The 27,897-nt window shown below is 37.6% G+C and overlaps 2 protein-coding genes and 1 pseudogene across 2 annotated transcripts in view; 2 read left to right on the forward strand and 1 right to left on the reverse strand.

Annotated features, from left to right (window-relative positions):
• Window positions 1-1,333: 1,333 nt before the first annotated feature.
• Window positions 1,334-8,190, forward strand: LOC139710204 (telomere repeats-binding bouquet formation protein 2-like). The gene is made up of 6 exons (XM_071622136.1): window positions 1,334-1,418; window positions 2,517-2,601; window positions 3,304-3,443; window positions 5,365-5,485; window positions 6,656-6,729; window positions 8,066-8,190. The coding sequence occupies exons 1-6, from the start codon at window positions 1,334-1,336 to the stop codon at window positions 8,188-8,190; spliced, it is 630 nt and encodes a 209-aa protein (XP_071478237.1).
• A 5,530-nt stretch (window positions 8,191-13,720) lies between these two features.
• Window positions 13,721-17,924, forward strand: LOC139710205 (uncharacterized; annotated as a pseudogene).
• Window positions 17,925-19,636: 1,712 nt separating this feature from the next.
• Window positions 19,637-27,897, reverse strand: part of LOC139710192 (putative elongator complex protein 1) — a 49,027-nt gene continuing 40,766 nt past the window's right edge. Inside the window, exons 24-25 of the mRNA XM_071622124.1 lie at window positions 20,638-20,795; window positions 19,637-19,795 (exon numbers count right to left, since the gene is read on the reverse strand). Coding sequence (XP_071478225.1) covers window positions 19,637-19,795; window positions 20,638-20,795 — 317 coding nt within the window. The remainder of the gene's footprint in view (window positions 19,796-20,637; window positions 20,796-27,897) is intronic.

The following is a 27,897-nucleotide window of genomic DNA, read 5'->3' on the forward strand; positions in this document are numbered from 1 at the left end:
TTCTTGAATTCCTTTGAATGTCGTAAGAAGACGTTTTCTAATCGAGTCGGGGCACCAGTTAGTGTGCTGCAGGGGTCCAGTTTGCGGCACCCCTAGACCGTCTCAGGAATATCTAACCATATCTTCAAAATTAGAAGGGCAATTTTTTTTTTCTAAATTGTTTTATTTGAAGAGCAACTGAAGAGCTTTCTTTTGATACCAGAATCATGAAATAACTCGGATGATGGCCTTCATAATTCTAATTTGAACCGTCTGTGTCACGCTGTTTTTAAAAAATAGGTACGGGTACCGGTAGATCTACCGGTACTAACCAGTTAACATGTTAAGTAGGCCTAACTGTTAGATCTAGCGTTTAAGATTTTGTTCTATTGCTATAGGCAACCACAATCATCCCTTGTTTGTATCTTTATACAAAATCTTACTCTGAAAAGAGGCCTGGCATGGTAAGGATTCCTCGTGAATTGTGTTAAATATTCTAAAATTCATTTCCTTTTAATTGTCAGTTTTGAGGATTGCAACAGAGACCAAAATGTTGGGACGGGTCCGGTTTGCGGCACCCCTATGGTATTTACACACATTATGACATAGGGTTCTAGTGCTATTTTGTTAAAATGGGTGGAAATTGATGAAATACATATCATCTTGAGAAACTATGAAATCGTGAAGGATCGAGCTAATGAATCCAAATAAAGTGTTCTAACAAGCTGAAAACTACTTGGACCATCAAAAAAATTTTAATGTTTAACAGCAGGGGGCATTTTTGTGTGGAGTGCTGCAAACTGGACCCCCTGCCGCAAACTGGGTCCTCTTGGTGGTTGCAAATTTTCTGCATAAAATTGATTATTATGACTAACGTTAGAACTAAAGCGTTAGGGTAATTGTCCACCATTATAAGATTGTGATGCAGTGTCAAGAGGCCTTTGCGTTTGGCTTTGGTACCTTTTCCAATGAAAAAAAAAAAAAAATGTCTGTTGCCCGTTTTACCAGATCTTACTACCTGGTACTAGGTCTAGATCTAAATACCCTTGAAAAGGCCTTAACCTGCTGCAAACTCGGTCCACTTCTCAAATATCTATGCATGACCGACCTATGGTACTACACCGTTGCATTGTTACTATTAAATGTTAGACTAAAGTTTTGTTATTGCAAACCCAGAGATAGGCATGCAGTTCTAACAATTAAACAGATAATAAGCCAATAATGTTCATTACCGGTACACAACAATACTAACGGCCTATTTAGGGTTTCTATGTTGTTTACTTCTGAGACTTGAATACCTAGACCTCTAGTAACAGTTTTGATATTATTATTTCTTTGCAAAACAGAAGACAACATGACATCAGATGTTGAGCAGGTGTTCCAACATTTGAAAGCATGGTTCTCAAGCAGCGTCTCACAAGACAAAAAGATATCATGGAGTGAGTTTACAAGCCAAAATTGGAATCCTATAATTTTCCACATTTTATTTTGTTATAATATAATGGATGTCAATCTGGACTACTGCTGGACTGGTTGTGGAATGCCCATTTGTGCAGATGAAGCCCTCACCAAAAATTGTAATTTTATGAATAAAAATGGCTCTTGTCTGCATACAATTTATACAAAGCAAAAGGTGAAGTTTCCACATTGTAAGTTGTAATGTAAGTTACTTTTCTTGTAATATCTGCAATACACATAACTGTTAGAGCTATTTCGACTAAACCATACAAATTTAGGATTATATTCTCAAAAATATCAATACATCTACAGTGTCTATGGTTGAGTGTCTAATACATCGATACCCTAATATTTTTCTATCAATAGAAACTTAAAATATCACACAATTTGCCTGAAATTGTAGTTGTACTCACAGTCACACATGGAGAAAATATTCTGAATTCACAAACATATCGATCTATCTATTGAAAATGTGATTTGAGATACGCGCTTTTTAGATTAACTGCTTCGAATGCGTTGGATGTTGTTTTCTCTGCACTCTGTGGCGCTGTACTTTGAAATCGACACCCCTACCCTCCATTGCCAATACATGAGAATTGCACATTAAACAATGTGAAGGCCTAGGTTCTAGATCCATATGGTATCATTGTGTTGCTGTTGCTATTTATGATAATTTTTTTTCAGTAGTATTTGGATATAAAAAATTAAAGCCCCACTGAACACTGTGTGTAGTCTCATGCGTGCATTTTTCATTCTTTATGCGCAATGCTATAAATAAAGGGGTGTCAGTTTCAATCCAGTGTCGATGTGTTGGACACCTACCACAGAGCCTACACGTGTATTTCACATAATTTCTATGTATCAAGATTTCCATAATATGGTAGACATGATGTGCTAATATAGAGGGTTTCTTCATAGGTGGGTACACTTTTTTTCTGCATGCATGGATGTTGCAAAAAAGAATGTGATATGTGTATTCATATAGTATAGATTGTCTACAGACTTTTTATTTCAGCTTCCAATACTCATTTTCTCTGTTACACACTTCCAATTCGGTTTTCTCTCTCCCAATATTACAGTTAAACATGGAGGCAGAGAAGTGTCTACTATCAAAGATGCAAACTTTGTTTTCACAGCCAATGCCAACTGCCATGATACTTTGAGGTATAAAGTAAATTGCATCAGAATTTCTCCTTATATGTCAATTTACATTCAACCTGTAAAGTGACCGTTTTTAACCAGTACTTTTTTTTTCCTTATTGACGTTATGACTGTACCCAGTTGATGAGGACAGACATGATTGTTTCTTTTCTCTCTCTCTCTCTCTCTCTCTCTGAGAGTGAAAAAAAAAGGTTGTATCATATAGCATCCAGGCTTTTTTGGTCTTTTTTTAAGGGATTTCAAATTATGCATGACAAGTTTCAGTTTGTATGTGGGTTGCTTCATGTAAAATAAGAATTATCAGTTCATGGTAATATCATAGTTAGACTTTATCCAGCACAAGTGCCTAGGTTGGAATTTTTGTTTTGTTTTTCTGTCTCCGATTGATACAGTCTAGTAATCCCATTTGAGCTGAAAACAAAATTTTGCACTTTACCAAAAGAAAAAAAAAAAGGTCTTCTGTGAAGATATCAAGGTTTAAGAGAAAGTAATCAATATTTCAGAGTGGTATGTGAGAATTACTGTATCTCCGTAGTTGCATAATTTTCTTTGCTTTTTTTCTTCCTTTCTTCTTCTTCCTTTTCTATTTTTTCCTGTAGTGCTTAGAGAATTTTCATATGATAATGCACTATATAAATGTGAATAATTATTATTATTATTGTAATGCTGACAGTAATTTTTTTCTTTCCACTGCACAATTTACAGGATATTTGAAAGTGAGGACTTTCTGCTTGGGTTTTTGAGCATCTTCCATGCGAGCTACATTGATGCTTGCCTGGAAATGCAAACTGCCCATGAAGTAGCTGCGGCAAAATTCATTGTGCTGCCTCCTGACATGTCTGCAGGTGAGATGTGACATTCACTCTTTGATTCAACCTTTATACAGTATGCCCAGGCACTTAAAATGTGTAGCTTATTTGACTTGCAAAACTTTTTCATCAATACAAATATATTCAATAATCCCTCCAAACTTGACCTAGCAGTAAATGTGTAAATGTAGCAAGCCCACTCAAGTGTAGCAATGTGCCTCAGTCCAGCAGAAAGGCTGTGACAACCAATAGGGACTCTAAACGTAGGACTGTAAATATGAGAAAAAAAAATAATGTGTATACAGGTTTCTGTATAAACTTTTAGTATATTTCTTTCTTTTTTCCTGAGGGAAGGAGTTTGGAATGATAGCTGCTGTTTTTACAATGGACTCCCATTATAGCCAAGTCAACAAACAATCAAACATTAAAAAACAAAGTGGACAATGTTGTAGCCTAAGTCTTTACTTTTTTGTAACCGGAATTTGTTATAACCATGTTCCCTATTGAATAACAACAGTGCACTGCAATATGAAGCAGTGGTTGCCATAATGTCTCAATTATACTGTCACAGGACAATTAACCCACCCCCTTCAATTGCTCTCATATTCATGACTGTCTGATGATCTATAGCTAGAGTGTTATTGTTCTGGACCCTTCACATACACTGTAATAAAGCATTTAGGTAATTCTGTGCGATGCTATTATCTACTGCAGATGTGAATGTTCACCCCATGTATGCACCAAAAGTATGTACAATTTTGTACTTGAAATCTGCAATCCCAAACTCCTTCCCTGTGGTAATGAGCAGTGGATTTTGATGTTAGAACATTTTCCTCTATCATTTCGCAAATTCTTGTGTTTGTGTGCATGTGTGTGTGTATGTTTCGATGTGTGATTACAGTGCACTCCCGTTACAACGAACACGGTTACAACGAAATTTCGTTATAACGAAGTAAAATTTCTGGTCCCCAAATTATCACCATTAAAGTCAATGGTACAAAATTCGCTTATAACGAACACGGTTATAGCGAAATTTCCGTTATAACGAAGTCATTTCCGAGCGCCACAGACAAAGAAAAACAAGAGAAATGTGCTCCGTTATAACGAAATGCTAATTGCTTTCGAAAATACGTAGCGGAACAAGCATGGGCGAATGCTTCACATCACTACGCGTTCGCTCCTTGTGTCACGCACAGTTTCTGAAGGGAGCGATTAATATTGTAATACAATAATACCAAGGCACATTTCACATAGCTTTCCAGTGTATGCTGAGGATTCAGCAAACAGAATATGATATATATGCATGGTTTCCTTGTTTTTGTTATATATTGTATTGTTCGGTTATAACGAAATTTCGTTATAACGAAAGAAAACTGCCGGTCCCGAGCATTTCGTTATAACGGGAGTGCACTGTACCATGCTGTATCAGCGTGTGTGATTACCATGCTGTATGCCCCCCCCCCCCCCCCACCCGCCCATAGGGGCAGGGGGGTTGCATGTTGCTGTTTGTGTGTGTGTGGTGTGTGGTGTGTGCATGTGTGTGTGTGTTTCTCGCAAATGGCCTCGATTTCTTTTTTTCTTTTGAGAAGCAATGGAATATGCCCCGTTTGTTTTGAACACAAACTATCTATCATGTCCCCGTTTTGCGGGCATTTTGGGAGAATATATGTGTGTTTAAAAAAACAAAAAGCGGATTTTATTTCTATGGTTAAAAAAGTTACAATGTAAGTTTGACATTATTTTGTACAATGTTGTGTATAATGCAGTTTGTCTTTGCATAATGTTTTGTTTTTGTTTCTGTGAAAGTGAATTTTGTAATGTGAAGTTGAATGAAATTCGACTAAAGAATTTAAAAAAGTATCAGGAATGATACAGTCCCCTTTATCTGAGTCTTTATGAGCACTATGCACATGATAGAGATCACACTTTGTTTCATGTTCCATTTTGCTCACTTCAGACATACAAAGACTTGCATTTGTGGATTCAACCACACAGTCTGTCAGTTCAGGGCTACCAATATGCAAAGATCAAACAAGAACTACTGACAATGCAGTACAGGGCTGTCAGCAGGGAAAAAGGTATCGCATCCTATTTCCTCTACAACGTAATTGCCACATTCTATCTATATACCGATATGTGAACATTCAGCATGATTAGAGTTTGTTATCTCTGAACAAATGCAACTAAAGTACAAGGTCAGTCGTCAGATCATAACTGAAGGAAAGGCATATTGCTGTCTTTTTTTTTCAATGGCCAAAACATGTCACTTCAGTCTGAAATGCTTTGGTATTGCCTCAAGCTTTTCTAATCCCCTGAGGGAACATGTGGTTAAAGAAGAAGTCCACTCAAAAAATAAATAAACCGCAAAAGAAAGAGAAAAATGTTCCCGACAGAATGAAACATTTTTTAGGAAAACATTTCTTGATCAGAACTTATGAATATTCAAATTAGCGAGTGGATGAGATCATACCCTCACAATTTTTCATGCATGTTACATACTGTATGAATATTCTGATTTGTTTGTTTGTTTGCTTTTTAGCTCATACAAGTGAAAGTACAATATACAGTACTAAGATATATTAGAGTTAACATTTGTTCTTTTTTATTTTTGGTGCATTTAAGGCAAGTTTTATGTTCAAACAGCTGAAATATGAGATTTTTGTTATTTCAGTATATGAAACGAATAAGAAATTGTGGGAGCATTACATCATCAACTTGCTTATTTGAATATTTACAAGAACTGGTCAAGAAATGTTTTAAAAAAAAATTGAAATTTCAGAATGTCATATCTTCTTAATTTCTTATCCAATTTTTGTCACTTTTGTATCATCCTTTTTAGAATATTTTTCTCTTTTCCTTTTGAAATTTTCCTCTTTAATGCCCATACTTATAGACAATTAGTGGCTGGTATAATATCAATATGCATGTGATATGGGGATCACTGAAATTGACTATGAAATAGTATCAATTCATTCTCCTTCTCTTGTGTAGTGAGTATGATGAGAAAATAGATCAGACATTTACAGACATTTGAAGACTGGGCTGTATATTATGCAGGTAACAAAAATGTCCTTGAACAGTTTATAGATTGGGTAAATAGGGTCCACACTAAGTTTTGCAAAGTTAGTGCTGATGCATCTAAAACAGTGCATTGCAAAGCTTTACTGTGAAGATTGAAGATGACATAGGGATGTGACAATGTATGTACATTTTAAATGCCAAATATATGATAATCTTTTAATCACCAGGTCAGCCACAGATAAAGACCATTCTTGCAGTCACAGTGAAGCTTTTGTCGGTGGACTGGAAGTGCGGCAGTCAGGTATGATCATCATCAGCATTCATGCAGCTTCCTCAAATTTCAATTTGGTTGTCAATTATGTAAGATGATGACAAGAGTGCTGGTTGAATGTGCCAGAGGCTGAATAGGATATACAGTATGGCAACTTTTTGGATTTTTAAGTTATCTGTGAGTTACAGTGTCAGAATTAGGCAGGCACACCCCAGGAAGCAACCAAGGATAAAATGAGGTCTCACCATAGCTAGATTTTTTGGAATGGATTTTTGAACACATGTGTATAACACAAATCTCTCAATGTACATTTAGCCAGCTAATGTCCAAAACACATAACATAACTTAATTATAAAAGGATTTTACTGGAAAACAGTCACTATTATCCCTACATGCTCTGTTCATTACAGTATTGACAGAATGGCAAAAACTGTTTGACCTTCCATACAAACTTCCGAGTACTGATAGTAATTTTGGTAAGGTGCAAAATGCAGCATACAGCGTGCTCTCTGAATTTACACACATGGTTGCAGGAGAGGGTGTGACATCCGCTGTGATTAGTGGTTACTTCCACTCCCACATGTATGGTAGGAATTCATAGAAAATTGGAAATGTGTAGAATATTCAATCTCTCTCCCCCCCCCCCCCCCAACCCATCTGTCTCTACATGATGTTTAAATAAATTGAATATTTATATATACTAAGTTATCAATGGTTTCAATGTGGGTTTACAAATACACATTGATTGATTTACTTTTGAAAATAATCTGTGTTTGGCATTTCTCCCCTGCAACTGGAGTTCAATGTGTAGCAACTATCTGTAGTCATATAGGCCTATGTGTATGATTTTGTAGCAACCCATGGGGGTCTGTTTTGACAAAATTTCATAATAGCCACAGAACTCTTGCAGTCTTTAGAGTCATGTAATGTTTTGATGATGTTTGCCTGTATTGGTCTTGCCTGAGAGTATCTCTGTTCTTGGCCTGACTTCTACTGACTGAGTACTGTATGAAAACAGAGAAACAAACAAACAAAGACTTAAATTATTTAACTGAACTAAAGAAGTATAAATCAGCAGTAGCACTCCTGTTCTTCTGCCTTGAAATGCCTGAGATGATGCAAGGATGTTGTACAAAAGCTTATTTCCACTGGGATATTATTGCACATTTGTTAACTGTCATCTGATATGTGAATGTGAATAAGTTCAATGCCTTCTGCTGGAATGAACCCAATTTCTAACTGCAACAGACTTGACTACCTTACACCAACATAGGGACTTCCTGTCAAAAAGAATGTATTACATCAAGGAGCTTTGTTCGGGCACATTTCTTTCTTTTTTTATATCTCTGTATTCTTACTCTGACAGATATCAATTTCACCATAGGTGACCTTGACAGCATACCACATGTCAACTCCTTGCCAAAATGCAAAGGTGAAATTTGTGATTTCATCCCAGGAGTCAATGGCTTTTCTGTGTCCCTGAAGGCCTAGTCTCACTTCAAGTCATGCCAGATAAATGACCAATTCACATTCCTGCCAAGGAACTCCAATCAGGGGCTGGAGGTGAGGCCTACCCATGGCAGAAATGAGGTTTTGGTGTCCTGCAGACACCTCAGTTTCAAAGGCACATTACAGAGCCACAATGTTATGACTGTGGCTGTGTAAATAATTCATATGTCATACATTGTACAAGAGAGACAGTCTATTACTAATTTTCACAACCTACTCTCAAGCATTCCACTGGTACATTGTATTACATTTCGTTTTTCCTTTAAATTAACTAGTCGTAAACTACTTATTTTCTTTTATTACCTCTGCACTCTGACCTCGTTATGCAGGAAGGGATCTTTTGCCAATGTGGTCATTAATGTTTATCTTGAATTTAAACAGGTAAGCTTATCACCAATAACTCTGTGTATAGAACTGACATTCTAAGGCACCACTGCCTTTCAAGGAGCCTGAAATCTTGGATCTAATTTCCACTGCCAATACCACAGCTTTAGAATGTGTTCATGGTTAGTCTCTAGCTTTCCGAGGACAGAAGGGTGAATGTGCCATACATTAGCACATGTGATGGCTGCCCACAAAGTCATAATGTGTGTGCACATTACTATGCAAGTGATCTACCATACACAAACCCATACTTCATGTGTTGTCACACACAACAGCAAAAATGTAGCAGTCTTGTCGGCTGGCACTGCATGCCACTGTCATATCGGGTCTCCGAGGTGTTTTTTCATTGGTTCTCTCCTCTAAAATTCTAATCTGCGTCTGTTTTTAACTTATTTGTATAGTGTAGTTATCTATATGTTGTTTGTCCAAACTCAGCTGAGCATAGGTCTTCCCTACATCGTATGTATGTGAATGGTAATGTGAAATGGTCTTTGAAAGTTGGCTGTTATTAAATTATAATGCACAATAATTTAATTCAATTCAATTCAATTCAGAAAAATAATTTACATGCTTATTTTAGAAACACTGTGTTACAATAAAAGTGAAGCTACTGTGACTTAATACGAATGTGCTGAAGTTTTCAAATAGTCACCAATAAAGTGGTCCTTTATGCCACTTAACTGTAGAATACTATCCTATAGAAATGAAAGCTTCATCTTGAAACCTTGTACTTGTATTTGAATTCAATTTTGCTGTAACTTGTGACAATAACACAAGTGTAACGATAAGATCATCTCATTGACTTGAGACACAAGTGTATTGATATTGGTGTGGTTTGGTGCTGATAATGTAAACACTGTCTGCAAAGTTGTAATAAGAGATGGTAGTAACAGTATGTTAAGTGAACACTGGTTCAATCAATTTTGCTCTTCACTGATTTTCCATTACTTAAATACAACTCATATAATGTTACACACATGTAATGTTCTTTTATTGTATCATGTGTGTTCATGTGTGAATGTAAATGTGTGTTTCATTTTAAAGGGAAAGTACAAATTCTCTCTTTGAAAATGAATGGGCACTTGATTTCAGTAAATTCATATTTAATGACATAAACAAATGAAAGTCGGCAACATTTCATATCATGACAATAGTATGATATTATATCAACATGATAAGTGACACAGCAGCATATAATGCTTCAAAATGCCTTCTTGTCATAAATCATGAGAAAAAAAACCCCACCTTGTCATCTTAAAGCATTAATAAATTGGAATAATACATGTTTATTACTTCAGTTTCTAAAGAAACAAAGCTGTAACACATGTTTAGATCTGCACAAATAACAAGAATCCATCTTAACATACCGGTATGCTACTACAGTAAAACAACATATGACAACCATATTTGGCAGTTATTTTCTTTAAACTTTGTATTAATTGTATCACATCCTTCCTAAGTTTGGATTTTAAAATGATGAAACTTGTAACTGCAACCTTATCTCTGGCACAAAAGTATTCATCTTATTCATGTTTTTCTTTAAGTAGAAAGCTTGCAGCCAACTCCATAATGATTCCCTTACAATTACATATGAAGGTAATTCCTTCGATTTGTGTTTCACACTGATATTTTTTTATGCCTCCACCACAAAGTGTCACCAGAGGCATTATGTTTTGGGGTTGTCCATCCATCTGCCTGTCTGTTGTACCATCCTTCAATTGGCAATTGATTTTGTGTACAGTGTAATTCAAGAACTGTTTGAGGTATCCAAATGAAACTTGGCATAAGTATGTATGAGTAGATGAAGCTGTGCCTGTCAGCTTTTTGGTGCAAACGTTCAAGGTGAAAGGTCTAGGTCAAATTCATGAAAAATGTCACTATTCTCCCCAAATTTTTCAATGGCAGAAGGTATTTTTAAAACTTGTGTATACATAACAGGTAAAAATTCTGTAAGGAAAGTTTTGGAAAGTTTGGAAAGTTTTTGAAATGAGAATGCTAAAATGTCATTCTTTTCTTCATATCTTGGAGAAGGGGCAAGTTATTTTCTTTAAACTTGAGGTATATATATGCATGTACAGCTTGACATTGATTGTCTTGAGAATCTGGAGGTCAAAAGTCAGGTGAAAATGCAAACATTTTGCTAATGCTACATTACACTATTTTCTCCATACCTTGAAAATTACTCAATGCATGAATTCACTTAAAACAGATATTTACATTCATATATACTGCACAGTGATTCTGTGAGGAAAGATTTGGGCCATGGGGTCAAAGGTTTAGCGATACTGTCAAAATGTCATTATTTTCCCCATATTTTGAAAATAGCTCAAAGTCTTGTCATGAAAATTGGCTATTACCAGTTAGTAATTATTTGAAGACAGTTGTGGGGCCATGGGGTCAAAGTGCAAGGGTCAAAGGTTACAGGGGGAAATGCCGAAATTCCTAAATCCTTGCTCTCTGAAACTGTTCAGCCATCCAAGTAAAATCCAGTCAAGGAATGTATAAATACTCAACACATTTTCAGTTGCACCATCAAACTTTCAAACATGTCATTTCAGTTTTTTACTGATCATGTGAAACTGTTTTCTAACTCTGTCAAGATGTACTAAAGACATATTGGGAGAATAATGCAATATGGTGGAGGCATACCAGTCGCAATAGTAACATTTCTATTTTTTTTTCTTCAGATTACAGCAATCTAAAAGGAAGTGCCTTTAATAAAATGTTTCACAATAAGCATTTAATCAGACAATGTGATATCGAAGTACCTGTATTAAGTTGGTATTCTTGATTACTTACATGCATGAAAATTTACAAGAGTGAGCAAGGATGCATTTTTCAAATTTCCCTCAAGTATAATACATGTCACATAATTCAATAAAATCTTCCATTCAATGAGATGGCCACCATGAATCTTTCCTGGATGATTCCTATTCTGTTATTCACAAACCTGTGATATTCTATATTTCATCTTTATTCTTTGTCATACTTTTGTCATTTTTTTCTCATGATTTATAGAAACACTAAATTACTATATTTCATCAGAGGGAATTTTTCAATATATGATCTTTTTTTTTAAATTTACATATTTTTTAACACACATCCCTTTGAGAACAAGAGGGCCTCTAAATGGACCGGTATATGAAACATTTTTGTTTCCTGGTGCCTAATTGGTTATTGTTCTCATGCCTTGTAACCACTCATCATTTCCATGATAAGGTATGATACTCTTCTATTGGCCTTCAAAATTCAGTAAAATTTCATACGTAGCAAAACTGTATAGTCATACGGTACTCATACCTCAGTTTCGTTTGCATATCACAATATGAAATTATTGGGGTTTTTTTCAGAAAAATGTTCCTCTAGATGTAGTGATTCTGGCACAAACATACATGACCAACCAGGAGTTGGATTTGATGAAATTCTCCTATGAAGCTAGGCTTGGCACTGTGCCAGGATGAGGCAACACCAATGACACAGATGAATAAATTCACAGTGGCTGTAAAGCCCACTTCATGCTTATAACAGATTGAGTCCACTGGGCTGATGCAAAATATATTATGTACATATAAATATAGGCTATTAATGGAGTGGTTTGACAAGTAATTGCTTCTTCCACTAAATACACAACAGATGTCTTCCTCTCCCCATCTAATTTTTTCCTAGTTGTGCGATCCAAAGCATAGCTTTTACATAATACATATAACTGAACAGGAGTACCGTAGTTAGGGGTAAACTCAGCCTAACCGGTAAACTCAGCCCGTATGGGACCCCTTGAAATGGAGTTGGAAGAGATGCTCAAATGCATTATGCTTACACGTCGTAACCAAGTTTGATAATTCATTACCACATAAGCTCTCGATTGCGTGCTTGTGATCGCTGGTATCCTGCTCGTTGCCAAGGTATCTATATCATTGTCAACGACGCCATTTTCCGCAGTTGCCTGTTCATTGCATTCGTTGATGGTAAGTTAACTCAATGTCTTCTTTTAATCTAGCCGGAATTCCGTTAAATGTTTCTGAAACCACACAATTGTATATGAGTGGGACCGCACAGCCCTTACGTCCGTCCTCGACAGAAGCTTGCTTCCAAATGGTGAGTTTTGGGCAATTTCACTGCGCATTTGGCGACGCTTGCCTACAAGATGGCGCTGAACCGGTAAACTCGGGCCCCCCAGAGGTTGAATGTATGAGCGAATGTCATGCGTGCAATGAGTCGATTTGTACAAATGGTGCAATGGACACGCTCATGGTGTAGTATTAAAAGCAAAATATTGAAGAGTGTGATTAATAGTTACATCAGTTGTTGTTATGTTTACAGTAATACAGGACACATAGTAATATGGAGAGAAAGATATATAAAATAATTTAATAAGTTTCCAGCCTTCATCATATATCATATGAGAGACTTTAATACTATCTCTACTTGGGGTAGGTGCCCCCTCCTCCAATTTCATGAGTGATTTTTCGTTGTTATCAATGGTCGGATAGAACTTTCTATGTGTTTTTTATATTTTTGAATGGAATAACCGATGATATATTAGATCAACTAGCTCATTAGTTAATAAGGATAGGGGTAGACTATGGCCCCATCGCATTAAAGTTATGTTTGAACGCATTTCTGTAAAAATTCAATCACAAATTAATTACAAACCACTCTGAATCGAGCAATTCAGAATTATTGTATTATCTTGTGACCTGCATTTAAATCTAAATGCCACTGGGATTAGGCCTAGGCCTAATCTTTAATTATCAAAGTTTTTACTCTCCACCGGTTATGTATTGTCTTCTCCTGTCCAAATATATTTCAGACCACCCCCCCCCCCCCCCCCGACACAAACACAAACATGCAGGCGCCTTATCTCTTCCATGATTGCAAACAATATTCTAACGTTGTGGCGCAAAACGAGTAGAGTAATTACTTTGTTTAAAATTACAGTTTTAACTTGTATGCAGATTAACTAACTTCAATAGACTTCTTTTTTTAATCTTTTTTTTTTAAGGGAGGTTAATCACCTGTTAATATTAGTAGTTGTAATAGTAGTAGGCCTTATGTTATTTTTGTATTACTATTACTACATAATTAATATTACTGTTATTATTTGTATTTCTTTCATAGTTTTGCCGCAATGTCAAGGCGGAACTTCAAATCATGGAGTCAGGAGTCCATGCAGGCAAGGTTCTGCAGGAATCAACTGAGGGAACTCAGTCTGAGAGCTGCAGCAAGGATATATGACCTCCCCCAATCCACCTTGCAGGATAAATACCATGGACAGACTCCTGTTTACAGCAAACAAGGACCGAGCCCAGGACTCGCTACAGAAGAGGAGAATAAGCTAGTAAAGTGGATTATCGAGATGGCAAGAGTAGGGCTATGTCAGGACAAGAAGAACATCTTGGATGTAAGATAGACTGAGGTTTGTTGTTTTTGTTTTTTGTAGTTAATAAAAAGCAAATAAAGCAAACAAACAAAGGATATACATTGAAACATGCATAGGCCTACTAATTCAAATCACAAATCACATTTCAAATTGGACATTTTCCTTTTCTAATAATCTCTGTGGTACAACTCAAAAAGCCAGTCTGAATATGCAGTGCAGTGAAGAATAATATTCGACAAATCCATACATGGTTATCAATTTTAGTGTATCCAAAGGGAGGGGGCCATGATTTTTTTTTTTCCCCAAAGACCAGACCTTTGTCGGTACACTTAGGCATCATCAAGTGGTCAAAAGTACCGACAAAATAAACTCGATATCGGGTGTTTGCCGGTAACCACACCTGGTCCCTTATGAACTTCGTAATGTATATGACATGTGAAATACCTGGCTTTTAATGCCATACACAAAGTGTAAGTTTGGAAACATAAGTTTACCAAGAAATGTCAGTTCAGAATAAGCAGATTATAAATGGAGATGGTTGCCATGTTTCAAAATGTAAATGAAATATTACAGTACCTCTAATTCCATATAAGGTTTAATCATTCACCACATATAGAAAACAAAATATTCTTGGAATTAATGCTTAAATCTAATTATCTGACACCTAATTATTATAGTTATCAGACTGTCCGTACAAATTATCAATAAAATTGTTGCATAACTTTTTAGATGCATAACAATCAAAATTTGAATAGATATATGAAATATTTTGAGCATCTGATGTATAGGACCTATCACCACTAAGCATGAATAACACCTAATCGAACGTTTTTACTGAAGCAAATCTGCATGCTGTTTTTTTTTTTCATGCATATATCTTACAACACAGTAATATTATCATAGAAAATAGTCAATGAAATTTCACCTCTTAATGTCGTAAGATTTTATCAAGTATACAGTGTGTCTCTAAAAAAAGTAAACCCAACTTCAACGGTAAATTTTCAGAAAACTATAAAATATTAACATATTATTTTTTCATGGTTAGATAGTCCAATAAGTCCTCTGTCCAATGATACCACATAGATTATGTAACTCTCATGCATGACTGAGCATGATTCAACTTAGTAAATGGGTGTGAAATCATCACTGTGGCAAGTTCCGTGATCAGCATACTTTCTCACATTGTACCAGATGGCTCTTTTTGTTGGAGGCTGCCTGTCGGGGAACTGCACCCGAAAAGCCTCTTGAACTTCCACGAAACTTCTTGTTTCCTGGTATCGAGTTACCAGGAATACTCTCTGCTCAATTGTCAACTGTACCATGTTTGGAAAGCATGTGAAGTGTGCCTGTGTCAGGAACAACCTTTGCTGAAGTTGTTATGCAATCATAGGCCTAACACATGACAAAAATTTAACTTCAAATATGCCCTGAATGCATGACAATAGCAAGAAATAACTTGCCACAGTGATGATTTCACACCCATTCACTAAGTTGAATCATGCTCAGTCATGCATGAGAGTTACATAACCGACGTGGTATCATTGGACAGAGGACTTATTGGACTATGTAACCACGAAAAAATAATGTGCAAAATATTTTATAGTTTTCTGAAAATTTGCGGTTGAAGTTGGGTTTACTTTTTTTAAGACACACTGTACAGAAAAAAACTGACAAAGGTCGTTCACTACGGATTGGCCACTCAAAAATAAATTTGTCTTTTCATTTGTATAGGTTGTCCAAAAATTCCTCAAAAGAAGCAAGCGGGAAAACCCTTTCAAGAAATGATCGTCCAGGCCAGGCCTGGTGGCAGGCCTTCATGAACAGACATCTGACCATTTCACTTGGAAAACTTCAGCCAATTGGAAAGGAACGGTCTGTAGCTGCGACAGGAAGAGTTGAAAGATGGTTTGGTGAACTTGAAGAGCAGTTGCATGAAAACAACGCAACATCAGTTTTGACAGAGGCGAAAAGAATCTTCAACGCTGACGAGTCTGGTTTCGCCTTGGGAGGAAGAGTGGGTTACAGAGTTCTGGCTGAGAAGGGGCAGAAGGTGGTGCATGAACTGAAAAATTCTGACAAGACTCAGATAACTGTAATGGCAACAGTAACCGCCACTGGCGAGTTCCTACCTCCGATTAATATGTAGAGCTAGTCATTATGAAGGACGTGTGCTGGTAGCGCTCTTGTTAATCTGGTCAACAAACAACTCTCCTGGAATCAGCTGATGACAAAAATACACACCCTTCAAGAGTTTGGAGCTTGGAATCCTCTGGAGGTGTCCATTTTCATTTCAGAACAACATTGAGTGAGTTATCATCACTTTTATCATACTTTTGTATGGTTTTTGATCGTTGGACTCTTGGAAAGATTCCTTTCAAGCCATAACAACTTGTTATTATCAAGTCCTGGCAACAGGCACCTGTGCTCTGGAAACTCACACAATGCGCACTTATCCATCCAGCTGCGATGCAAACCACCATTGTGACGTCACCTGGGTTAAAGAACTTTGAACTTTGGAAAGGACAACACCATGACGCTGCTTTTTATAACAATAGTAACAGGCGTATACAATAGATACATGCGCAACCAGTGCGCAACCAGTCAACAAACTTCATTACGACCTCACCACTTACAGTCAATGCAGCTTTCAGTGTAACACGCTAGCGGAACTTACTCGTGATATGATCCATGAACTGTCTTTATGACGTCATCAAGCAATTCATCACACGCTGGCTGGAGCTCTACATGTACATGGCACCTACCTACAACTACTAGTTTTACACCTGCACCCGTCTCTCACATGTGGTCCCTACGAATAGCTGTTTGCATGCAACAGTAACGATGTGAGAGGTACCGATGGGTCTCAAAGAAGACTGGATCCGGCGAATCACGCGGAGGAAACCACCAGATTGGTTCAACGGGCAGGAAGGTGGATACAGCACAGCATTGTGGAGCGCAACAAGGGCACAGTAAGACATGTAAGACACTGATGGCCATCCACTGCATCCTGACTTATCACCAGCCGTCTTGATTAAAGTCTTGCCACTGGATATAGATGGGTCAGGACAAGAGAGTGAGGCTGACGACCCTACGCAACTCTTCCTCACTTTAATCCAATTCACGCGCAAGTCACAACTTCCCTCATTTCACTCAGGAATGTAGTGTTACTAGAAGTTGTGGTCGTCTTTGCCAGCTACGGACGAACATCATCATCATCATCACCTGCGATGATTGTCTTGCCAGGCCAGCGAGCAGGGAGAGATGGAAATCCAATGGGAGAGCACCAGCAGGAGCATTCTTTGCCTGTACTAAGAGTGGATGGATCGACTCTGCCGCCTTTTTCGGCTACATTGCCAAAGTCTTCCACCCGTTCTTGGTACAAAGAAGAGTGCCACTGCCCATGCTCCTGTTCGTGGACGGCCATGCCTCCTACCAATCCCCTGAGGTGTCGGTGTTCTGTAATAAGAATGGCATCATTTTTTACCATCTCCCTCCGCATGCCACACAGATCTTGCAACCATGCGACGTGTCAGTCTTCCATTCCCTCAAGTCTGCGTGGTGTGACACCGAGCGGCAGTACAGGTTTGAACATCCGGGTGACTTCGTCACAAAGACAACATTTGCGTCGGTATTCTGCATGGCATGGGAGAGCATCTCCAAGAAGACTGCGTTTCCAAGAAATGGTTTTAGGGCAGCCGGCATCTATCCCTTCTCCAAGACCTTCAACACAGCCCATGTCCTGCCGTCTTCTATCTATCACTTTGGGCCTCCCACACCCCCAACTTGTGAAGATGACCCTTCTGTCTCTTCGACGTGTACTTCATCTCGTCTTCGTCCACCTTCTCATTCTTCTGGACGCGCAGTGATGGACCATCAATGGAGACTCCCTAAGAGATTCCCTTCATTCCACCCTCCATTGACGAGTACATCTCTTTTCCCAGGGTTGAGGTAGGAAAGAAGCGCAAAAGAGAACAGCTTCCAGTGGTAATTTCTGGAGAGGATTTCCTTCCGTTAGTGACGGAAAAGAAACAGAAAAAAGAAGAGGAAGCCAGGAGAAATCAGAAGAGGAAAGGGAGGAAAAGAGAAGACTGAACGAACAACAAGCGAAACAAGGATGAAGGGATGTGGGAAGGACAATATCGGAGGGAAGAGAAAATCCAAGAGTAGAAAGGACACCAACTCTGAGTGCCTCAATTGCATCTCTGACCCCCTCGACCCATGTAGACTGGGTAAGATGTGATGAATGTGAAAGGTGGTGGCATCAAGCTTGCATACTTTCTCTCTAGAGCAGGTGAAGGACATGCTGTTCACATGTTGTACCAAGCCATAAATTAATATTTTGGTCTACACCCACTTTCACCATACTCTCGTTCAATGCAACAAGCTTTTGTTTAATGGAAACCTTTTTGTTGGCCACAAAAATTTCCAGGAAGTTTAAAGTGAGGAAATTGCATGTCTCTTTACTTCGATTTCAAAATGTTACTTCTTAAAATAGGTCGAGTTTATTGTCATACGGCAGCCTATAGGTTGTGTTGCCTGTTTTACTGCTATAATCGTAATTATGTTTATGTGTTGTAGTACCTCATAGTTTAATGGCTATCCTTTTTGTGTTTGTCATTTGGATGGACAATCATACACATGATCACAGAGGGCATCCGCAAGCCAAACATACAAGTCTGCCATAACTGACCATGCTGGGAAGGAAAATCATGTCATCAACTCGAAGGGGACGTGGTTAGTAGCGAGAGATAGCCAGGACCTGAACAGATGCATCAGGGAGGCCATTTGGATTAAAAGAACCCCCCACAACATGAACCGGAATGGGGGTGCATACCAACTGTCTGACATTTAATGGCGCTGTCACTCGGATGTCACACCTGGGTGATTGCTGATTGGCGCCAAATCATTGGTTGCCAATTAGCTATAATTTGAGAAAGATGAGAGCCCGTTGTCGAAACTGTCACAGGTAAGTACAACTTTTGGATGTGTTTAGAGAACTGTACGATCAAGAGAACGTTTTGAAATATATACAGGGAAAAGTGTTGAAAAATGGTTAAATGACACAACCATTTTCAAACATAGGTAAACTTCAACATACTACTAAAAATAAATGAAAATCAGACTAAGCAACAGCAATAGTAACCTTTCTATTCATGAAAAAAATTGATATTATTAATAATAATGACCATAGTAATACTTTTAACAAAAATATATATTACAGTAGAACAAGCAGACAAAAAACTCACATTGATGCACACACCGCTTAAATCTCATGTTGTATGCCCAAATGCAAAGAACATACCACGATCACAACATGCAAATTGCATAGCGCCAGCTAGGGGCCAAGTTTACCCATATGAGCCTCCTATTCCTTTCTACAGCAAGCTTTCGGCACAACGCGTATAGCAGCGAGATGAGCGCTTCGCCATGCAGTACACACCCGGCCTATCGCAATCGCCACAATTTTCCCTAGTTCACGAGAGGTATGACATTCAACGATTTTGTAAATCAGTAGCCTAGCTACACATTTTATCTTAAGAAGCCAAGTTTACCCGTAACTACGGTAACACAAGTGAGTTTGTTTCTTTATCAGTCATAATAACAAAGTAAAAAAAAAAATATATGGATGAAAACTTTCCATCGGGTGGGCTACATGCTCTATCATCACCTAGACTCCAAATGATGCAGCTTCCACTTTTGGTCTTCTGTCAGCTTAGGTGGTACCAAGACAGCCAGCTCCTCCTTGCTAAAGGTTCTCTGTGGACCGCCTAGGTTTGCCATACTCGCCACAATGCTGTTGGTAGTGGCATGGGGCCCAAATGTCTGTAGAGTGAGAATGATCAGTGATTACAACCACTGACAACTTGGGTTTTAAACATTTAGAATTAAAGGGGAACTTAGCTCCACATATCTTCTCTCTTTAATGAATAGAGTTGTTAAAACTAAGAAAGTTTCATTGAAATCATACTTTTTTTGAGGGGGGGGGGTGGAGGTTCTAAATGGCTAGTTGTTTTTTTTGGGATTATATGCAGAGTTTGAAATTACATATCTTTATGTAGAATAGTATTTTGTACATTGACAAAAAACCTTCTTCTTTGACATAATAAACTAATGATAATAACTAATAGTAATAAAGTAAAAAATGATAAAAATGACAAATCTTTGTAACTGCAAATCTGGGACATCTTTTAAGTATACAGTGTACTCCTGGCAGTTATAACGAACTGGTAACGAATCCCCGGTTACAATGAAGCAAAAATTCAGGCCACAACAATATCTGCGCTATGTTTTTTATTGTTTGTTTCACAAATGTGACCGCCCAGCTCAAAGCCTACGAAAAGTATGCCAAAATGAATTTCCACTTTTCTGCATCGTTTAGAATAGAAAGCTTGAAGATTTCTATTGATACCGTACTATGTAACTTGTTGAAATTGACCATCCTAACCCGTTCAAGAAGTGATCAAAATAAGAGGGAATTATGAGGTGCAGATTCATAGAAAAGGGAGAAAAGAGGATTTAAAGGTTAGGGTTACTGTGCTGTGCAGAAGCATCAAATTTCAATTAGTTAACCCGAGTAATATATTTTGGTCCATTACAGAGAATTCTAATCTGCAACTTTTTGTGGGATTTGAGCTGGGTGGTCACGTATGGTTCCTTCTGCCCACCTGTGATGAGGCTTGGTCGTTCACCGGCTTGGTTGGCCAGATCTCTTCCAGGGAGGATGCGAGGAGACTGAGCAGACTCTGGAAGTCATCCTGTAGCAACCTCGCCTCAGCCTCGGAGTCGAAGCGTACCAACATCCTCAGGAGGAGGCTTATTTCGTCTGCCACAACAAATGAATGAAACAATCAATGTCCAGTTAAGTCACCATCCACTGGAAATGAGGAAGATATACATTCACTCACAAAGAACTGACTTCTGTATGTGCTCATCTTAATGATGACATTAAACTGGTCTGCTGGCCTGGTTCCTAATTTTGACTTGGATCACTGTAAGCCCTTTGTGTTCAACAATGGGTGAGATGAATACTAGGGTACTTGCATTTGAGGTCTCTAAAGCGAACCAAAGTGAACTGAACCAAAGTGTACCGTACTGAACTGTGCCAGATTTGGAGCTTTCAAGCGCTCTGTGGAGGAAGCGTACCTCATGAGTTATTTTTAGACTCAAGCTAGAGGGGGTCACAAGTTGTGTCGTAACGGGGTCATTTATCTGTTTGCTATGGGCTCACACCTCATTCCGTGCACGGTATTATATAAACAGTGTAAACAAGTGTGTACTGTACCAAACGCATCATCACTTTCAACATCAAGCAATTACAGGGAAAGAGGACAAGTTCCGAAGTCATTTCGTAGCTTTCAGACAAAGATGATTCGAAGCTCTTTCGATCACTTCTCAATAAGTTCATCAAGCTGCGAGCTCGAAGATGGCACAAATTTCTAAGAAAATTGATGCAGCTTTGACGACTTCTTTGCCTTTGGCATGGACTTACATTTCGCGAGTGGACTTTGTGTCCGACACTGTGGACAGGGGCTTTCAGGGACATTGTCAAACATTCATTTTCTGATGAACACTGGAAGATTAATTTCTGAATGGACAGAGTACATTCGCATACATTCAATAGTAATCAACTGCAGCAGGCTCTCGCGAAGACAAAAGAGCCAGCAAAAATCGGAGAACGCATTCTGTTGAAAAATGGCTTTACTACAAATACCGAGTTCCACATGATCAGGCATCTTTTTGGAGTCGGTAAATCTTCTGCGTGTGAAATCACTCATAAAATGTGTGGCGTTATCGTTGATTAACTCAGTCCACATGTGATCGCGTTTCCAAAAATTGAGCATCTGCGTGAAGTTGTCAATGGTTTTGAGCGAAAGCACAGGTTCCCCCTGTGTGGAGGTGCCATCAATGGGACATACATCCCAATAATTGCCCTGCCGGAATATCCATCCGACTATTACAACAGGAAAGGTTGGCACAGTGTTGTGCTACAGGCCATTTGCGACGATTCTTACAGGTGCCTTTGTTCTTGCATACAATTTTCAATTACTAAATCATAAAAGGATGACTATCATTTATATCTGTCGGTAGTGTCTTTATTATATTGTGTTTAATGTATTCTACCATTTCTACTATAAATGTTCAATCTCTCTTCTCCTCTCCATATACTGTTTCCACTCTCCCTCTCCCTCTCCAGACCTATATGTGTGGTAGTAGAATGCTTATATTTCTCGCAATTTATCTCTTTCTAGTAATCCCATGGTCAGCAATGTTCAATCTCATCCTTCCTCTCCTTATACTGTATACGCCATATATTTTGCGAGTCTAAATTTTCGCGAATCAGGAATTCCTGACAATTTTATAAGTGGTTAAATTCGCCATCGTGGAATCTGGAACTGAACAGAGAAATGTACACGCATACGTCACATCCACATCGAGATCGGAGTCAATATTTTTGTGTGTTTTTGATTTCGCAAACAGCACCTGACTCGCGAAATTTGCAAAATATTTGGCATATACAGTACTCTTTCCTCAACACATTTTTTTATACTCTTTCCTCTTTCCCTCTCTCTCTATTTCTCTCTAGACATAATGTGTGCTAGTAGTACACATACTGTAGTAGAATGCATATATTTCTCTGGGTATACATTTTCACTGCCTACCCGAAAAAGCATTTTTTAGAAACATCCATATTAAGCGCCTTATAAATGCATTGTATTGTTATTATTATTATTATTATAACACTCTTCTTATCTTCTTATCTGATTGCCTATGGAAATATCCTCTATCTGTTTGTACAGAGCACTTTATTATACTGGAATGAAACACAGACCCATTATTTTCTTACATGAAACATGTGTATTCTTCAGATTACAGACTAGAAATTCAGATGGCCTGGGAAGGTACATGATGCCAGGACTGGCAAATTCGGCCATCTATCATCGTGGACAAAGTGGGAGGCTTTTGGGATCATCATGTGAGTTTGTATGTGCTTCATTTGGCATTCTTCAAAAATTTTTATGCCTGTTTTCACTAGTTGCCAAACTTTTTACTGAATATTTGTACATCAAAATGAAACCAATTTTTTTTTTTTTTTTTTACATTTTGTGTTTACATCAGTACAACAACTTACACTGTTAGTGATCATGATTAGAAATTCACTGTTGACTTGAGTAGACTTGTACTTAAACATACTGCTCAGGAACAATTCATAATAATTCTTAAAATTTATTGTCATTGTTTTTAACCAGGATTACCAAAACAATAAAATACAAAAGAATTCTGGACTTGAGTCCTGAAAAAATTGGTAGGTCATAACAAATGCTTTAACACATTTCAGAGCTTTAAGTAGAGCCTATGCATCCAAGGAAAACAAGCTTCTAAGAGTGGCTGTACACTTTTCTGTTTTTTCCCCATCTTATTTCTGTGTAGACTACATGGAGGCTGGTTTGGGTGGATGTGCCGATCATGACTACTGAAGGGGTATCCAGACAACTAAACAGCAGCAGCAAACGAAGTTCAACACGCATCTTAAAGCAGTGTATGAATGGTCATTGAAGGCACTTTCAGTCAGCTAAAGGGAAGATGGAGGTGCTTGCTAAAGAGTAACGACACAAGTCTGCCAAAACTTTCAAACATTGTCCTCCCTTATTGTATTTCGCATATCACATTTGTGAGACCATGTGAGACATGCCATTGGGAGAATGGATTGACCTAATTCGACATGAGGACATCTACTAACCTAAGAATGGTCATGAGCAGCAGGAGATGGCAACTACCCATGATATCTGTTATGCTTTTGTTATCCACCTCAACATGTAACATTTGAGCATGCTAGTACATGTCTATCCACAATGGCAGCAGAGAATGCACTATTTTTCTTTTTCAAATTGAAGTTTTAATTGAACAAAAGTGCTCTGACCACAACAATGGTCCTTATGAACAATGGATATTTGCTTGTCTACATGACAAAGTTAGAATAATAAACACTGAGAAGTGAAAATTATCTGGAACAATAAATGCCTGAACATCATCTTGAACAATACATGTATGAACAAACAAGAAAATAATCAGAATGTAACATCAAATGTCTATGGCAAGATCTCTTGGCTAACTTTAATGATATAATACTGTGCAACTTTCTACATGTAGCCAATAGGAAAAACTTCAAAACAACAATGGATTCATCGTGTTAAATGCTCGTTTTCTGTATAGGCTCCTGATTGCAAATAACAGTTAAGATAAATACAACCTGTTAAATATGTATATCATTTGCGAAAAAAAAACAACCCACTGATGCACTTATTAAATGCTCTATAATAAAAAGGAGAAACAAAAACATGCATAAGAGTACATTATACTATTTTTGAAAATAATTTACTTTTTGATTTCTTGTACCATTATGCATGTCAAATCTGATGTTGAATTCATTCCTATATACATTTCAGCAGCAGGGGGCTTTGAAATCGTTAAAAAATTGTTCAAGAATGTAAAGAAATCTGACATTATTTGATTTGTCACCTGATAGCACAAGTACACCTATACATGAATTTAATGAGGTCCAATTGGAAGCAATTTATCTATTGTTTTGTATTTGTTTTTGTCGGTGATAAACATAGGCAAGATACAGTATTTGCTAATTCAAACACATTTCTGGGTCACAATTACTTTGCTATACCTATGTTACATTTCATATTGTACAATGTGTATTACATTGATTATTAAGAACACTGATAGATTGGTACTGCCATCATAAAATGATTTTCTGTTATATATACATGTTTGTATCAGCCTAGGAATATACTACCAGCTACTTAGAACAGACAAATGCAATTCAAAATCTCTAAGAATATCTGAAAATGTGGCAATGTTGTGACATAATATTTCTTTTTAACGATTTCACTTACTGACGTTAAATGTTCTTTCTCCCACAGTAATGTCACACCAAGGACACTCAAATATAATGTAGCACAACTATGAAAGATGATTACACATTATTTGTGTGATCCTATAGTATATTGTATTGTTTAAAATGTATACAACTTCTAAATTGAATGAATTTCATGTTTTCAATACCCTACTCATCAGACATACTCACTAACCATTTCATGAAGTATGAAGTAAATGCATAATTAATGTACATGCACTTTACCAGGTACAATGTATGACTTAATTCCAAGTACAATTGCAACTTAGCTTTTCCACCTAATACATTTTGTAAATGTACCTAGGATAGATTGTGGGATGACAGTACATTTGTTTTAATGCTATACAGCGATGTAGATGTCAATAAGACACTACAAAATCATTGTGCATGAATAATTCAAGCATTTTTTCCTCTGGAATGATGACTGTACAGGAGAAGCAATGTTTCCATTTGCTTTCAAACATGCTTTTTGTTTGCTGGGAATACTCTCATCGGTCTCTTGTAGTTGGTGTGGTATTTCAAGATATAAATGAGATGTAATTAAAAGATAAACCAAAGACAGCTGAATGTCCACAATCATAGGTTATTGTGGTAAAAAGAGGATGGGGAACTAACCCTTCAGTCTTCAGCTTGGGAAGTGCTTTGCTTTAGCTCCTTCATAATGTTGCTAAGACCCAACATAATACTATCAACAATAACTATGTTTCTTTGGAGATTATTGTTCTTTCTCTTTGCCTCGCATTCCTCGGCATCTCTTCTTAGTCTCTCTTCTCAGGCAGCAAGTTCTTCCCTGTGTTTACATTCCTTGTCTTCAAACAGCTCCAACAGCGTCTGAGCCCATTCCCTGTCTTTTTCTTCCTCTTTGCGTGGTATTTCAAGATATAAATGAGAGATGATTAAAAAAAAAAATAATAAGACAGCTTAATGCCCACAATCATAGATAATTATGGTAAGAAGAGGATGGGGAACTAACCCTTCAGTCTTCAGCTTGGGAAGTGCTTTGCTTTTGTATGGGCTGAGATGAGAGTGTGGGTGATTATAGAATAAATTGATCGTGATTACATTCTAATTTCTTCAGTACTTCTTCTTCTAACACCAAGCACTCTGTCGTTCCTCTATCGTCCGACAGTTTGTAGAGCATTTCGTAATAGATGCCGGAGACAAACAAAAAGAACTCAATTCTTGTGTTTTCGAGGAAAGTATATTTCGTTAGCGCAAGAGCCGCATTCTCCAGTGCCCTCTGAAAGACGCTCATCATCTCATGTTCATAATTTGTTGCCATCTTGATTGACCTCACTGCATCTAGCAGTTTGTTTTTTTATGGGGGAGTTTGTGAAGCGGGTGGAGATGGCTCGTTGAAGGACATCGACGGGATGGGGGGTAAACATGAGTGGCCCTGTGGGGGTTGAGTTTCTGGAAATTCATACCCTCAGGGATGCGAAGATCGAGATGGGATAGATGGATGGAGGGGTGTGTCGAGCGAGCTTGGATGGATGGATGGATGGATTGGCAAATGATTTGTTGAATGTCAAAAAGATGAAATGCGAAAAAAAATTGAAGTTAGGATGTTACATGTATATTTTGTCCAAACCACAAGAAAGTTTATAAATCAAAGGTTAATCAGTATTTAAAAATGTTTGTTGTATATATATTCTAATCTTATTTACTGCTACAATCTTATGTATATACAAGGAAAAATGTATACCTTCATTGTCTGTCATTGTTTATATTTACATCTTTAAATAAACTTTCTGAACAAAGAATTTGACCCTGTAGTCTAATCATTATTAATCATCTGGAAATATGCTGTATACCTGCCGGGATTCACAGATGTGCAGATGGTTTTGATGATATGATGGTATAACCATAGATCTCTTCTGACCACAGTGGTTATCACTGAAAGGAACATACATGTATGAAGTAAATGATCTGCACTAAGGAGTAAATGAAATGGAAATGGAAGAGAAAAGTGTATCTTCATCATGGCATCATCTTTATTATTATTAACATACAAGTATTGTGTAGATCATAATCTTTTATGTACACCATCATCATCATCATCATCCGATTATCATCATTGTCATTAAAATCTTCTTTATCATTATATTCATTGATATATTGAGCATCATGACCATTACAACACTTTACCACTACAATCATCATCACCATCATCGTCATCTGATTATCATCATCGTCATTAAAATCTTGTTTATTATTATATTCATCACTGTATGAGTATCATCACCATTACCACACTATACCACTACAATTTGGTAGTACATATGTGCACTAAGTTTCAAGAAAATACTTTCAGGCATTGCAAAGATATGGAGGAAACTTTAATAGTGAAATTTTGAGAATTTGACCTTGACCTTTGAGCTTTGACCTTGAGCATGTGCACCCAAAAGTTGGCAGGCACAACTTCGCCCAGTCATACATATACATGCCAAGTTTCATTTGCATACCTCAAACGGGTTTTTAGTTACGCTGTCCACAAAATTGATTATGGCGGAAGGACGGACGGACAACCCGAAAGCATAATAACTCCGGCGACACTTTGTGGCGGATGCATAAAGACCCAGAATTTCTTCCACACATATGCATCACAATGAGGCAATGCACCCCCCCCCCCCAAAAAAAAAAAACACAAAAAAAAAACCAACAACAACAAACTCAAACATGATTAAAATTAAGGCCTATGATCAGTACCAACAGCTGTATATTATAAAATGTATGTACATGTACATTTTCTTTGTGAATAGTATTTACCACTCATTGCTTCTTCATCAGTTGCCTTTGGAGATTCTTGAGGAGCTGTGACCTCCTCCTCCTCCAGTGGATGGACACCGAGCTGTGAAGACACAACTGGTTTCATTTCAGGTTAGTGCCCCAATATAGGAGATCAAAGTACAGGCAAAGTTTCCACCTTGCCCCACTTTTCCCCATATTGTCCACTGCCTTTCGATAGGTTTGGCGCAGCTTTTCTATTTTCGTCCTGCAG

This window comes from Diadema antillarum, unplaced genomic scaffold (genome assembly GCF_040938485.1).
Source record: "Diadema antillarum isolate AM-2024a unplaced genomic scaffold, OU_Dant_1.0 seq00001508_RagTag, whole genome shotgun sequence".
Classification (NCBI taxonomy): Eukaryota; Metazoa; Echinodermata; class Echinoidea; order Diadematoida; family Diadematidae; genus Diadema; species Diadema antillarum.

Coding starts and splice junctions, on each gene's coding strand:
- LOC139710204 (XM_071622136.1), top strand. CDS start 1,334: ATGACATCAGATGTTGAGCAGGTGTTCCAACATTTGAAAGCATGGTTC. Junction 5,486..6,655: donor GGCTGTCAGCAGGGAAAAAG/GTATCGCATCCT, acceptor TTTAATCACCAG/GTCAGCCACAGATAAAGACC. Junction 6,730..8,065: donor ACTGGAAGTGCGGCAGTCAG/GTATGATCATCA, acceptor TTACTCTGACAG/ATATCAATTTCACCATAGGT.